The sequence below is a fragment of the Mesoplodon bidens genome, assembly GCF_964165515.1.
Source record: "Mesoplodon bidens genome assembly, chromosome: 15".
In the NCBI taxonomy this organism is placed as follows: domain Eukaryota; kingdom Metazoa; phylum Chordata; class Mammalia; order Artiodactyla; family Ziphiidae; genus Mesoplodon; species Mesoplodon bidens.
In genome coordinates this window covers 60,557,582-60,572,013 of record NC_138171.1, presented here as the reverse complement: position 1 = coordinate 60,572,013, position 14,432 = coordinate 60,557,582, and the positions used below count along the sequence as shown (strand labels likewise).

General features: G+C 43.5%; 1 protein-coding gene across 2 annotated transcripts in view; it reads left to right on the top strand.

Moving 5' to 3' along the window:
- RBFOX1 (RNA binding fox-1 homolog 1) overlaps nucleotides 1-14,432 on the top strand; it is a gene marked incomplete at its 3' end in the record, with an annotated part of 187,416 nt that overhangs the window by 45,149 nt on the left and 127,835 nt on the right. For both annotated transcript variants that reach the window (XM_081255267.1, XM_081255268.1), the window contains exon 3: nucleotides 13,485-13,628. In XM_081255267.1, coding sequence (XP_081111393.1) covers nucleotides 13,485-13,628 — 144 coding nt within the window. The remainder of the gene's footprint in view (nucleotides 1-13,484; nucleotides 13,629-14,432) is intronic.

Genomic DNA, 14,432 nt, shown 5'->3' with positions numbered 1-14,432 from the left:
TAATGGAGACTCGTGCCTGCTTCTTATCTGGGGATTTATAAAGGTGGAGGCTTGCTGGCATAGTTGGAAACAGCAGGATGGGAAAGAACTGTCACGGAGAATGTGTCAGGGCCCACCCTCTGCTCCCTGTGCTTCCCCTGGCTCTTGGAAGAGCGTGAAGTTCAGAGGACAGGGCAGGAGTTCTGAGGCTGTCCAGGAAATCCAGTGCTGAAGGCAGGGACCCCCGTTTACAAGGGGAGTCGGGAGCATTGAGTACTGACCTTAAAGACAGGACACTGGGCAACAGTGGAGGATGGTGGGGGTGGCTGATCACTGCCCCAAGTAACCCAAGCATACTGACACCTTGGGCTCTGCCACATGCAACAGAGCCACCAGGGGCACACGAGCTCCAGCAGAACGAGAGAGAGAGCAGAGTGGGGCACTTGCGTCTCACCACCAGGAAGCATCTTATTTCAATGAATGTCCTCTACCTCCTCCATCCTTTCTCCCAACCCCCTGCCCGAAAGGACAAGACCGAATAGGGGAAGAAGAGGGTCCCAGAGGTGGACCTCCTCACACGGCCTGCCAAGTACTGGAATGGAAGGGCTGGAAAGGCAGGAAACACCCCCTGCTACTGCAGGTCCGTCAGGACAAGTCTGCAGTAGTAGGAAGAGAGTTTGAATCTCATGAACCTTCGAACCTTGAAAAGGGACTGGGCTGAGTTTTTAATCACCAGGTGGCCAGAAAACTGTCATGTGGTCTTCAGATGTCATTAAGGGATTTGACTCAGGAAATTCTCCCAACCATCCTGCCACTCTGCCTGCCGTGTACTGACTGAGCATCCCGAAGAAGCCCTTAGCTCTCTGAACCTTAGTTCCTTGATCGTAAAATGGGGACAAATAGTAGAATCTTCCTCTCTGAGTCATCAGGCGATGCAGTGAGCTTAACAGAGTGCTAATCATTAAACCAACCTTTATTAAATGCTACCAGGTGTCAGGCAGTGTTCTAGGCGTTGACCACCATAATAATTACAGGCCTGGTAAAGCACTTCCAGGTATTGACTCATTTGGGCTTAGGTGCTAATAATATTCGTATTTTCTAGATGAAGGAAATGAGGCCCAGGGAGGTTAAGTAACTTGCTCAAGGACACACAGCTAGGATGTGGGAGAGATGGAATTCCAACCCAGATAGTTTGGTTTCAGAGCCTATAAATGTTGATTGTTAGTAGTAGTAGTAGTTCTTTTCAACTCCTTATTCCTGGAACTAAAATCCAAAAGTTTGATCATGGAGAAATAGAGAAAAAGCACTTTTCATAGTCGTATTGTTCTGCTCTCTGAGAGGCAACACCAATCCCCAGTGCTACCTGCTGTATCCCCAGGGACTTAAATAGAATAGATGCTCAATAAATACATTTTGAGTGATTGGATAAGAGAACATCTAGTTTCAAGCCCCACGAAACCCCTGTCCCTCTTTAGGACAAAAAACACCTTTCCTTATTCCTAGGTGTTTGCAGGCTCTGCAAACACTGCTGTGGACTGAATTGGGTCCCCCCCCACCCCCCAAATTCGTATGTTCAAACCCTAACCCCCAGTGTGATGGTATTTGGACACAGGGGCTTTGGGAAGTAATTAGGGTTAGATGAGATCATGAGGGTGGGATCCTCATGATCAGACAAGTATCCTTAGAAGAGGAATTGAGAGGTCATTCCCCACCCCCCCCAACCATGTGGGGACACAGCCAGAAGGTGAGAACCCAGAAAGAGAGCTCTCACTAGAAACCGAACACGCTGGCACCTTGATCATGGACTTCCTAGCCTTCAGAAGCATGAGCAGTAAATGTCTGTGGGTTTAGCCACCCAGTCTGTGATATTTTGTTACAGCAGCTGGTGCTGACTAATACAGACACCTTGGCAGGTCATCTCCTTTACAGATGTGTTCAGTGCTTGGCCCTTGCATGCTCATCCTATTCTTTCAAAGACTAAAAAAGTAGCCAAAGAATTTGGAGTCATCCCGTCTCTGTCCTCCAGCCCTTCTCCTGTCCGAGGAATTTTATCATTCCGGCAGAGCATTGAATTTATTTGCATTGAGAGAAATTCAATGTATTTCTTAAATCTATGTCACCTAGCTGTGGAATCAGCCCAGCCGCGTTAAGAAGGAGGCATTAACTCCATCCAAAGCTGTGTGATTAACTTGTTTGCCTACGGACCTAAAATGAAAAAGCAGGAAGCTGAGTGAATCTGCACAAGCCCCGTTTTGAAGTGGGATTGCGAGAGAACCCAAGTTGTGGGTTTTAATTCACATTCCCCGAGCTTACCATGATTATTATTTTTAATGGAAAATCACTTTGCACCATCTTGCTTCGTTTTAAATGGAGAATGTGCAATATTGTCTAATGCAAGGGTAGGAAGTTGATTTAGTATGCATGATGTTCTCCCCTCCCCACTCCTTTCTTTGGTCCTTTGTACACATTCAATATAGTTACATTTTTGCTTAGAACATATATATTTTCCCCCTGAAGTTTTCTCAATTGCTTTTTTATCAAGTTTACAAATCAAATCAAATAGGTATATTGCAGAGCTCCGTGATATTATTTTCGGAGCTTATAGCACAATGTATTGAATTATGCCAGTCCATGCTTTGCCCCTGCTCTTCTCTGCAGACTGAGAGAGAGGGACTGTGGATCCTGTAAATTCACTTGGCGCCCGACAGTGCTGGCTAAATCAAGACTGCTGTTCAGGCTGCAAGAAGAGACAGGGCAAGTGTTCGTTACACAAATCAACTCGGTCCCAAGTACATCGCAGTGGGTACTCAACCATCGCTCACATAATATTGTCAACTTAAATAATGCCTTGAAGACACTCAGAAGCTTTTCTCTCTGAGAAATAACTTGACTGGTGGAGGAGGGGGAAGCATCTGGCTATTCAAAAGTACATTTTTTATTTATCACTGTTAAGAGCTTTGTGCGTGGAGGAGAGCAGGCCTGTGCAGAGGGAAGATGCTGAATATTCAGTAGGCTGACTGGGCAGTGGGGCAGGGTTGGGGAGGGGATCGTACTGCCTTAGTGTTGAGTCTCGGGTGTTAGATTTTGATACCTTCCTGGCAGAGTGGGAGATGCTCATGGAGAAAGAAGCTGGATCCAGAGAGGTTTCCTGGAATGAGGCAATAAAGATTTGCTAAGTACCTGCCATGTGATATGGTAAAGGGCTTCAAAAATGCATTTGATATAGTGTGTGTCTTTGGGATGTTAATATTCTATTAAGACAGAGAGGTAAGTAAACTGATTTTTGTTTGTTTGTTTGTTTTGGGTTTTTTTTTTTTTTGTGGTACGTGGGCCTCTCACTGTTGTGGCCTCTCCCGTTGCAGAACACAGGCTCCGGACACACAGGTTCAGCGACCATGGTTCACGGGCCAAGCCGCTCCGCGGCATGTGGGATCTTCCCGGACTGGGGCATGAACCCGTGTCCCCTGCATCGGCAGGCGGACCCTCAACCACTGGGCCACCAGGGAAGCCCTGATTTTTTTTTAAAAAAAGCTATGGTTAATAAAGGCTGAACAGAGAGGAACACAAGATGTCTAGGAGCTCAGAGGAGGCATCTGAAGCAGACTGGTCTTGTTTGCTTTTGGGTTGGTTGGTTGTGATAAGGCTCTATTCACAGAGCTTATCACTCGGGTTCCAGCCCAGACCTAAAGCCCAAGCAGTTAGAACTTCATTGAATCTTTATTCCTCTGTACGAGTGCCTTGCAGTTGCTTTCTAGGAATTGGCTGTCTTTGGACTTTCCAAAGCATCTTCACCTTGACCTTGAGAGGCCGTGGTGGGGAGGGGGCAAAAGAGTCCAGGATATGAAATTAGATATCCTAGGTTTAATTCTGGCTCTGCCATCTCCTAGCTGTGCAACTTTGGACAGGTCACTTAACCTCTCTGAGCCTCATGGCCTTATGATGATTCAGTGGGATAAGGTATGAAAAACATCTAGAAGGAAACCCAACTCATAGTAGGATCTCAGCACAGTTCTATTTTCAATGCTCCATCTCAGACCCTTTAGCCAGGTCCACACTTAGCTTATAAGTGGCCCTGGGTGGTCTCAGCATCCAATGTCTCAACTCAGGATAGAGGGGAGGTGAATGCCCTTACACAGTAGTGGTCCTTACCTAGGGTCCATGGATGTCAACTGTATCCTTCGGGGTGTTTGTGAACTTCTGAAATTGTATGCAAAGTTCAGGTGTATGTGCATTTTCCCCCCAGGCAGTAGGTCCATAGTTTTCATAAAACCCTTAGTGTGTCTGGTAGGTCCATAGCTTTCATAAAACCCTTAGTGTGTCTAAGAACACAGAAATAAGTTAAGAAACATTTATCTACAGAGTGAAGAGATATAGCCCCAGTAACAATAATAATAATGATAATGATAGCAAAAAACATTACAGCTGCCATTGGTAGGACCAACTGCATGGGGAAGCTACTATTACCCCAAATGTATTTCATGCTTTAAAAATATTTTTATTTAAAACACAGCCACGGAGAGTTGACTCTCAAATTATCACATTCCTCCTTTTGAAGCATCCCATCACCAGTGCCCTAAGAAGACATTTTCTTTCTCTTTCTTTTCCTACTTTCTTCCCTTTTAAACCCACTTCCACTCCCATCCCCCCAAGACACCATTGCTCTAAAGCAGTGTTGTCCAGTGGAACTTCTGGCAATGATGGAAGTGTTCTGTAGCTATGCTTTTTAAGTAGGGGATGCATTATATTTCTGTTGCTGCCCTAACAAAGTACCACAAACTCAGTGATTTAAACAACAAAAATGTATTTATCTTACAGTTTGGGGTCAGAAGTCTGGCATGGGTCTCACCAGGCTAAACGCAAGGTGTCTTCGGGATTACATTTTTTTCTGTAGGCTCTGGATAGGGTCCCTTTCCTTTCCTTTTCTGACTCCTGGAGGTCACCCTCATTCTTTGCCTCATGACCTGCTTCCTCCAACTTCAAAGCCAGCGATGGTGGGTGGAGCCTTGTCACTGGCTGTTCTGCTTCCTGCTTCCACTTTTAAGACCCTTGTAGGTACCCTGGGCCCACTAGGTAATCCAGCATCATTTCCCTGCTTTAAGGTCAGCTGATTAGCAACGTTTAATCCATCTGTAGCCTTCATTACCCTTTGTCGTATAAAGTAACATAGTCACAGGTTCTAGGGATTAGGATATTAACGCTTCTAAGGGGCCCTTACTCTGACAGCCGTGGGTATCCCTTGAGCCCTTGAAATGTGGATGGTATGACCCTGGAACTGAATCTTTATTTTGATTCAACTGTAATTTAATGCAAACACTGATACTTGATTCAGTGATTTGAATCCATTTAGGTATGTTTTGAGAGTCTTGAATAGTCAACCATCAATCTTGCAAAGCCTAAATACAGCTCAGGCATTTCCAATGAAAAGTTAGTGTCCATATTGAGATGATGAGCTTAAGTACAAATTATATACAAGATTTAGAAGATTGAGTTAAAAAAATGTAAAATATCACTTACATTGTTTATGTAATGAAGTAATATTTTTATTCATGGGGTTAAACAAATATGTTCTTAAAATTAACGTCATGTGTTTCTTTTTACTTTTTTGGCAAATGGCTTCTGGAAATTTTTAAATTACATGTGTGGCTCCTGTTTTATTTTGTTGGACAGGGCTGCCCTAAAGTGCCTGATCACCGTCCTTGAGTTAGTGCTGTGTTGTGAGCATATGCGTTTTAATTTTTGTCACATAGGGCAGGAAAAATAATTTTACTTTTACCCTTCTAGGTTCTTGGCTGAGACCCCCCTACAATGAAAGATTCACAGGAGAAAAATAAACAGAAGTTTAATAATAATAATGACATGTACACCTCCTGTGCACATAGGAGAGACCCAGGGAACCTGAGCAACGCCCCCAAATGGTCCAAGCCACCACCTTAAATACTATCTCCAGCTCAAGACAAAAGGAGATGTTGGGAATGGGAGCCAGTCTTGGGGGTTATGAGGAAAAACTCAGTGAACAAGGGCGTGGTTGTGATGCAGATTTAAGTTGTCACCTTCCCATTGCTAAGAGTGTCTAGAGATTTAGTTATCCTTCTCTTCCCTGTACCTAGAGGGAGACACCCTTACAAATGGAGAGTTCCTTTATAAATGTAAACGTCTCTTACAGAAAGGGTAACTTCTACTCTATATTCATAGCTTCTCCTATGCCTGCTGTTTCTCAGAAATAATCATCCCCCAATAATCCTTGTGCCAAAAAGACATGTTTGCGAGTGGCATCCTCTGCTTCCCTTCATCAAGTATACTTTGGTACAGTTCCTGTTTATTTATCATCATTGTCCCCCCTCCCCCATACACACACTCCATGCTCTGCTTCCAAATCTCTCCTTTCTCTCTGAATTCAAATTTCTGCTGACAGCTTTGCCACATTTTACTTATGCGTCCTTGTGATGGTCACCTACGTTACTTCCAATGACCTGGGACTCCAGGCAACTCTTTTATCCCTACTTGCAGCCGAGGAAACTGAGTCTCAGAAGAATTTAAGGAGCTGGACTAGTAAATGATGGAACAGAGTTTGAACTCAGAGATATCCAGCTGCAAAAGCCCTTGGCCTGTGATTCTGCAACCTGCTCATCCCCAAAATATGGTACACAGGTGAACTCAGCAGAACGTGTGTGGGCTTAGAGAGAGGAGACCGTGGAGCGGGGCCAGGATCTGAAAGGCGCAGACTTCTGCACAACCACGTGTATTCTCTTCAGCAGTCATCCCTGGATCGGTCGATATCAAAATCCAATTTCACCAGGATTAGCCTTAGGTTGCTCAGAGCTATTCATTGAATTAGGAAAGATTAGAGCAGAGGGAGCCCCACGGTTCTTTATTAAGGTTTTTGCGGAAGCACTAAGTGATCTTCAGGAGATTAAAGTGCTGGTGGTGTTTTCTTAACATTTATAACCTGCGCCAATATCTGGGGAGTTTGTTTATTAGGGAAAGTTCTGTGACACTCATCCTGCCTCCTAACAGGGCCTTCGAACTGGGCCAGAGCAGAAGCTGGCTTTGCTGTTCTAATGAGCTTATTTGGGAACCTCTTGCCAAGAGCTACCTGGACATCCACCTCTTGAGGTTAATGGATGGTGCATCCACATAGGGTCCTGCACCTTTTCCTGCGTGATGAGGAGGACTCTGCATCGCAGAGTCATCAGCAACTGTGGGCTTGAGAAATAAAGAACAAAAGCTGATGGTTATTAATCCTTTTCATAATAAGGATGGTAATGATCCCCTGTTTATTCATGAGACTTTGAATTCATGACCTCACTCTAAAGGATCCAGGACAGATATACATTTATTTCTTTATGCACATGCAAACTAAGACCCAGAGACATGAAGTTAGCATTCATGCAGCTCCCTCATGGCAAAACCAGGCCTATTCATTTATGTTACAGATATTTACTGAGCATTTACCACCTGTGCTAGGTCAACGGTTTCAATTCATGCAATTTTGCTCCCCCTGGGACATTTGAACCCCAGAAGATATTTTCAGCTGTCTCAACTCAAGCGGGTGGAGGCCTGGGATGCTACTGACCCTCTTATGGTGCACAGGGTGACCACCACATCAAAGGATTATACAGCCCCAAGTGTCAACATTTCTGTTATTGAGAAACTCTGTTCTAGGAGGTTAGGGATAAAAAGTGAATAGAAGCTCTACGGTCTCTACTCTCATGGACTGTGCATTCTGGTGGAGAAGACAGACTATAGAAATGAACAGAAACATATAAAGGTAAGAAGTGAGGTGTGCTGTGAAAAAACAAATCTATAGGCATGAACAGAGGAGATGCTGATGCAGCTGTTTTATTTATTTATTTATTTATAAATGTTTTATTGTAGTTGATCCAGAATGTTGTGTTAATTTCTGCTATACAGTAAAGTGACTCAGTTATACATATATATACATTATTTTTCATATTCTTTTCCATTATGGTTTATCACAGGATATTGAATATAGTTCCCTGTGCTATACAGTGGGACCTTGTTGTTTATCCATTCTATATATAATAGTTTGCATCTGCTAATCCCAAACTCACACTTCATCCCTCCCCCAACCCCCTTCCCCTTGGCAACCACAAGTCTGTTCTCTATGTCCGTGAGTCTGTTTCTGTTTCACAGATAAGTTCCTTTGGGTCATATTTTATAATCCATATATAAGTGATATCATATGGTATTTGTCTTTCTCTTTCTGACTAACTTCACTTAGTATGATAATCTCTATTTCCATCCATGTTGCTGCAAATAGTATTATTTCATTCTTTTTTATGGCTGAGTAGTATTCCATTGTGTGTGTGTGTATATATATATATATATATATATATATATATATATATATATATACCACATCTTCTTTATCTGTTCATCTATTGATATACATTTAGGTTGTTTCCATGTCTTGGCTATGGTGAATAGTGCTGCTATGAACATAGACGTGCATGTATCTTTTTGAATTAGAGTTTTGTCTGGGTATATGCCCAGGAGTGGAACTGTTGGATCATATGGTAATTCTATTTTTAGTTTTCTGTGTTGTGGCTGTTTTAGATGATGGGGCCAGGGAAGACTTCTCCAATTGGTGATATCTGGGCAGAGACCTGACTGGCAAGAGGGATCAAGCTACACAGGCGACTGGGGAGAGAAATACCCAGGCAAAGGGACTAACAAACAGGTGCAAAGACTAAGGAGGCGTGTGTTGAGTATGTTGAAGGGAGAGCAAAGAGGCCCGTGAACAAGACAGGGGAGCAGTAGGAAGCAAGGGGGTTAGGGCTGTATCTCCTAGACCACGGCAAGGGTCTGGATGGGAGGGTTCTGAGATGGATGGTGCCCTGGCCATTCTGCTCACAGCTCTCACATCCTTACTTGTCTCAATTTCCTTCAATCTCTGAGCGAGTGGACCAGTATGAATTTGCTTCGTTTTTATGTTCCACCTTCTGATCTTCCAAATGCGGCTTACAAGGTACATTTCTAATTCAGTTGCTTCCCACTTTAGAGCCAAAATGACTTTCAAAAGAAAAACATCAGACATGGATAAATCAAGAGTTCTTCTTTCAACGATTAATTCCCACTAAGCCTTGACATGCACAAGCCTTGGGGAATGTAACTGCAAACCAGGTAGACACTGCCTTTCAGAAAGACACATTCTAGATGTTTCTTTCTTTTAGTAAGTTGTGTAGCTTTTTCACATTATTTTTCTCTTTAGACATTGTGCCCTGTGCTTTTGCCATAAGCTTCAGTGGAGCTCTCAGGGATGCTTATCCATCTGTGCAGGGAACCTGCAGGCAGGTCTTCATCTTGCAAGTGCTGGTGGCCTTTCTGGAGGCTGAAGGAACGCTTCTCAGCCCAGCTGAAGCGTGTCAGTGCATCCAGGAGCAGGTGCAGAAAGGGGGTCTTGGAGCCCTGCGTTTGAAGGGAAGACTCAAGTCTCTTCTCATTTTAGGGAACTCATCAGAGTGACCAGTGTGATAGATGAGAGCCTGGGGGCACCTCTAGTGGGGACATTCTCCCTTCTTCTGAACCTGGGTTGAGGCCAACCCTTTTGAGAGCCCCATGCCTCCAGAACTGGTAAAAAGTACAACCACACCTTGATAACCCTTGATAACAATTACTCATTCTCCAGGGATTTCTGGTATGTTTGCTTAGCAGGGGTCTTGGTGAGTTGAATGATGGCCTTCAAAAAATATGTCTATGTTCTGATCTTCGTAAACCTGGGAATGTGACCTTATTTGGAAAAAAAAAACAAAACAGGTCTTTGCAGATGTAATTAAGTTAAGGATTCCAAGACCAGATCATACTCAATTTAGGGTGAGCTCTAAATCCAATGACTAATGTCCTTGTAAGAAGAAAAAGGCAGAGGGAGATGAGTCTCAGACATGCAGAGGGAAGAAGGCCGAACGAAGACGAGAGATGGGAGCAATGCAGCTCCGCTGAGCCAAGAGGCACCAGCAGCTGGAAGAACAAGGAAGGATTTCCCCTGGAAGCCTCCAGCTGGAGCATGATCCCAATGGCACCTTTATTGTACATTTCTGGCCCTTACAACTGGGAGAGAATCAATTTCTGTTGCTTTAAGTCACCAGGGTTTTGGTAATTCCTTAGGAAACTAATAGAGGAATATAAAACACTGAATATGTTCTGAATATGTTTTTTTCTGAACGTTCCCAACAAAAAGGAAATCTCACAGCCTGAAATACTCAAGATGTGGGTCAGTAAGGGTCATTCCTGTAGCTCTGACTCCTAGCGTGATTGAGGCTCTGTCGTAGCTTTTTTGGTTCACCTCCTACTGCACTGGGTCCTCATCAAAGCCCCATCTTGGGTTACATCACACCACAGAAGCAGGCATGCTCAGTCTAAAAGGTTTTTTTTTTCTATTTTTCTTTTTCAACCTCTGGATCCTGATATTCCTCCTCTTCCCTTCCCTTTCCATTCCCCTATGATGTCTGAAGTATTTTTGGTTGAGTTTTTCTTTTTCCGTGTTATCTTTGAAATTACTTTTAACACACAGGTATTCCGACACAACCATTTATGAGCATTTGTATATTTGCACATGCTACACAATGATTAATTGAGCGGTGTATGTTTTTATCAAAGGAGACAATGCAAAGATTTCTCCAAAGTCCTGTTGGACTAAAGATGATTAATTTTCATTTTCACATGAGCAGCATAATGCTATTAATCATTTAATATGTTTAATCATAATCTCTGTAATTCCTAATTAGGTTTATTAAGCTGAAATATCCAGCAGATATACACAAATCCAAATCTAAGTTTCCTTCTTGGGAGGAGAAAGAGCTGGTTTTAATTTGCATTTGAACAGCAACTTCTAACAGGAGGGAAAAAGTGGGCTTGAAAGCATGGGGGCTGAGCTGCTGCTTCTGCAAACTTAGAGAAGTCTTTTGTTGGTGTAGTTAAGACCCCTGACCCCTCTGAAAGTGACAATCTCATGATGCAAAGTCGTTTCCATCTATCTCCTGGGTATGTCGCCAGACTTCATATTACCAGCAGAGAAAATACAGTCCCTGCTCTGGGTCTCAGTGTTATAATACTGTTCTTCGACTATCACTTGAAGGTGGCAAAGCTGATGGTTCACTCCTTCATTCATTCATTTCTTCATATACTCGTAATGCATTCACCCATTCAGTTGGGGAGTCAACCAGCCAGGAAAGAGACATTTATCATTCATCTCCCATGACACAGCTTGTGTCTCATGCTGCCCATGTCACACCCCTGCTATGATCCTTAAGTGTCTCCTCCTAGTTTTTAGGATGAAATGTATCCACTTGGTCTGCACCCAGGATTCTTCATGGTCCAACCCCTGCCTCCCTCTACAGTGTATTCTCCCACCCTTCCTTCATACACACACCCTCCAACTAGTGACACGAATGTCCACATGTAGTCCCCCGAATCCAGAACACGATTCACCTCTCTGCATCCTGCCACATGCTTTGTCCTCTGCTGGTACGGCGTTAGTCCCCTTTACCTTTTCTCTTAAACATCTCCCACTGAAAATGTAACCTCCAGAATTGGCAAGCCTGTGGTGTGTCCCTGATTTAAGTTTACTCAGCCCCCTGTGATTCATTCTGACCCCTGCTCTCAATAGTCTGTATTACAATTGTCTTTTTCTACCTCTTTCTCTTCCACTAAACTGGGGACTGCATATGCTTTGGAGGACGAACTTAAGTGTCCAGGGGATAGTACTTGCTCAGGAAAGATGTGTTTAATAAGCATATGAGAACCTTTCCTTCATGTTTCCTGAGAGGCTTTTTGCACGTGTCCTTTGACATTTTTGTAAAAATCACCGCCAGTCTAAAAATTGCCTTACTTCCCATTTATTGACTGTATTGTGTGCCGAGAACTCTGCCAAGTCGGCATCATGTGTTACCGTGTTCAGTCGTCACAGAATCTTATAAGGTGTGCACCATTGTTATTGCTCATTTTCCAGATTAGAAAACGATCACAATCCTCTTTATTCAATCCAACAGCATTGGCAAAGTGACCAGGTACTTTATCTTCATGACGGGGTCCTTGAAAGTTGAAGAAAGTTAGCTGGTAGGTCTTTGAATACCAAAGGAGCTTGGAAGAGTAGTATGGCAACCACCGGAAGGTCTTGACTTCCAGATACAATTTAGGGTGTGTTAGGAAGGAGTTGCCAGTGAAATCTGTCAGTAAATACAAGGGTTGACGAGAAAGTCACTAATTATGCCCATGTTATTTGGGCTTTATATATACATATGTCAGTTGGTAAGATTGTCTTTATTATTTTACACCTAGCTGCCTGCATTGATAGTTTTGTCCCAGGTAACTGCTTCTAAGTTGCTTATAAGTAGGTGGGGCCAATCCCTTGCTGGTAAATTTGATGGGCTTCTTGCGTGGGCTTTCCATCATTGTCTTAGGGAAGCCGGTTATCTGATGTAGGTGGCATCTACTGCCACCTAGAGGCAGTACCTGCTAATTGCAGAGAAAGTATCTAGAAATGAAGCATCTCTGAAATGTTAAAACCCTAGAACCGAGAGTATGGGAATGGCCTATATGATTAACTCAAATGTTAAAGTGGCTTTTCTCCTGGTTCCTGCCTGTATAGGAGTGTCAATGTAATATCATACTGTCCAGGCTTTTACTTGGGGGATGGGGTAGAGTGGGAGGCAGAGTAATGAGTTATGCTAATAATGTAACATTGTCTACACCAACTTAGGCCAACAGAACCTGCTAGATATAGATGTTCTATATCTTCATTGTCCGACATGGAAGCCACCAGCCACATGTGGCTACTGAGCATGCTAAATGTGGCTAGCATTTCCCATTTTACTTAATCTTAGTCCATTTCACTTTAAAGAGCCACATGGGGTCAACCATAACGAACAACACAGGTCTGCACAATCAAGAAATGAAAAATGAAAACCGTAAAAAATAAAATTTAAGTCTGGCAGATGGTTACCTGGACTTCAGAACACCAAACAGCCTCTTCAAATGTTTTAGGAGATTTACTAATATTTTTATCTGTATGGCCTCAACAATTATGCAGGCGTATTTTCAGATTTTTGAACAGCCTCGATGAAGGGATACCTTTAATGAGTATTCTCCTTTTCTAGATGAGGTTTTCTCTAATTATCTATTAGAATTTGCTGCACCCCAGTACCAGCGAGCCCCTCCGCTTGCTTTATCCCCATAGTACTTATCTCCTTCTGCCAGCTCTGTATTTCCTTAATGAGTTTATTGTCTGTCTTCCCCTGTGTGAATTAGGATCCATGACAGTAACGATCTTTGTTGTTTTGCTCGCTGCTGAATCCTGGATCTGTGATGGGCGCTCAGTGGATGTTCAATAAATATTTGTTGGATGCATGAATGAATGACTCAGCAGTTTCTTCCTGTCCTTATTCCTTTGTTCTGGCATTTTCCTACCATTTAGGGGAAGCAAAAGCACACTGGAAAGAACGTTCGGGTCCACTCAGAGCCTCTTTGCTTTCCTCTTGTTCTTTTAGCAGACAGATGATGCGGCGCCCACGGATGGTCAGCCCCAGACACAACCTTCCGAAAATACGGAAAACAAGTCCCAGCCCAAGAGGCTGCATGTCTCCAACATCCCCTTCAGGTTCCGGGATCCCGACCTCCGACAAATGTTTGGCGTAAGTACTGCCTTTCTCCTCTGCAGTGCCCGCTCCGGGATCCCCAGAGCCCTTCCCTCCTCATGTAAGTTCTTGGTATTCATAATACGAAGGTGAGGTGTTTACATGGCTGGGGAGAAAAAGGCATTTTAGATCCTAGTCTGTGGGTATCTTGGGGCCAGGATCTCTACGATTTTAGTATAAATTTCTTTGCATATGTTCACCAGGTTTCCACTTGGACCAGTGGTACTTCTTCTAACTAGCAATTTGAATGTCAAATGGAAAATGGGCCCCCAGATAACACATGGTTGCAACAAGCCCATTGATGATCCCCCATCAAGTGGCCTGGGACCTCATGTCATGATTAAAATAACCATGATGATCCACCTTGGTTTTTCTTGCTATTGCAATTGCCAAATTTTTGGGAAGAGTGACTCATGACATATTTCTGCAGACCTTACTCTTTCCCAGGCACTGAGCATCTAGATTTCAGAGGAAGTTGAGAATAATTAGTTCTGCATAAAGCTTCACTAAAACAAAACAAAACAAAACAAAACCACTACAGATTTCTGAGTCTGACATGCATCCTGCAATGTACGTTCTCCCAGAATCCGTGGTGAGGATTCAGAGATTTTGATTCTGATGTCATATGCCACAAATGACAGCCTTGCCCAGGCACCACGGTGGAACACAGAGCAGGGCAGAAGCTACCACCAACCCAGAGAAAAGAAATGATAGGGTTGCTTGCTCATGGGACACTGTGACCCTGATTCTTTTCCTGGACGATATTTGCACCATCCTCCTTGGGAAGGGATGAGTTTGCCA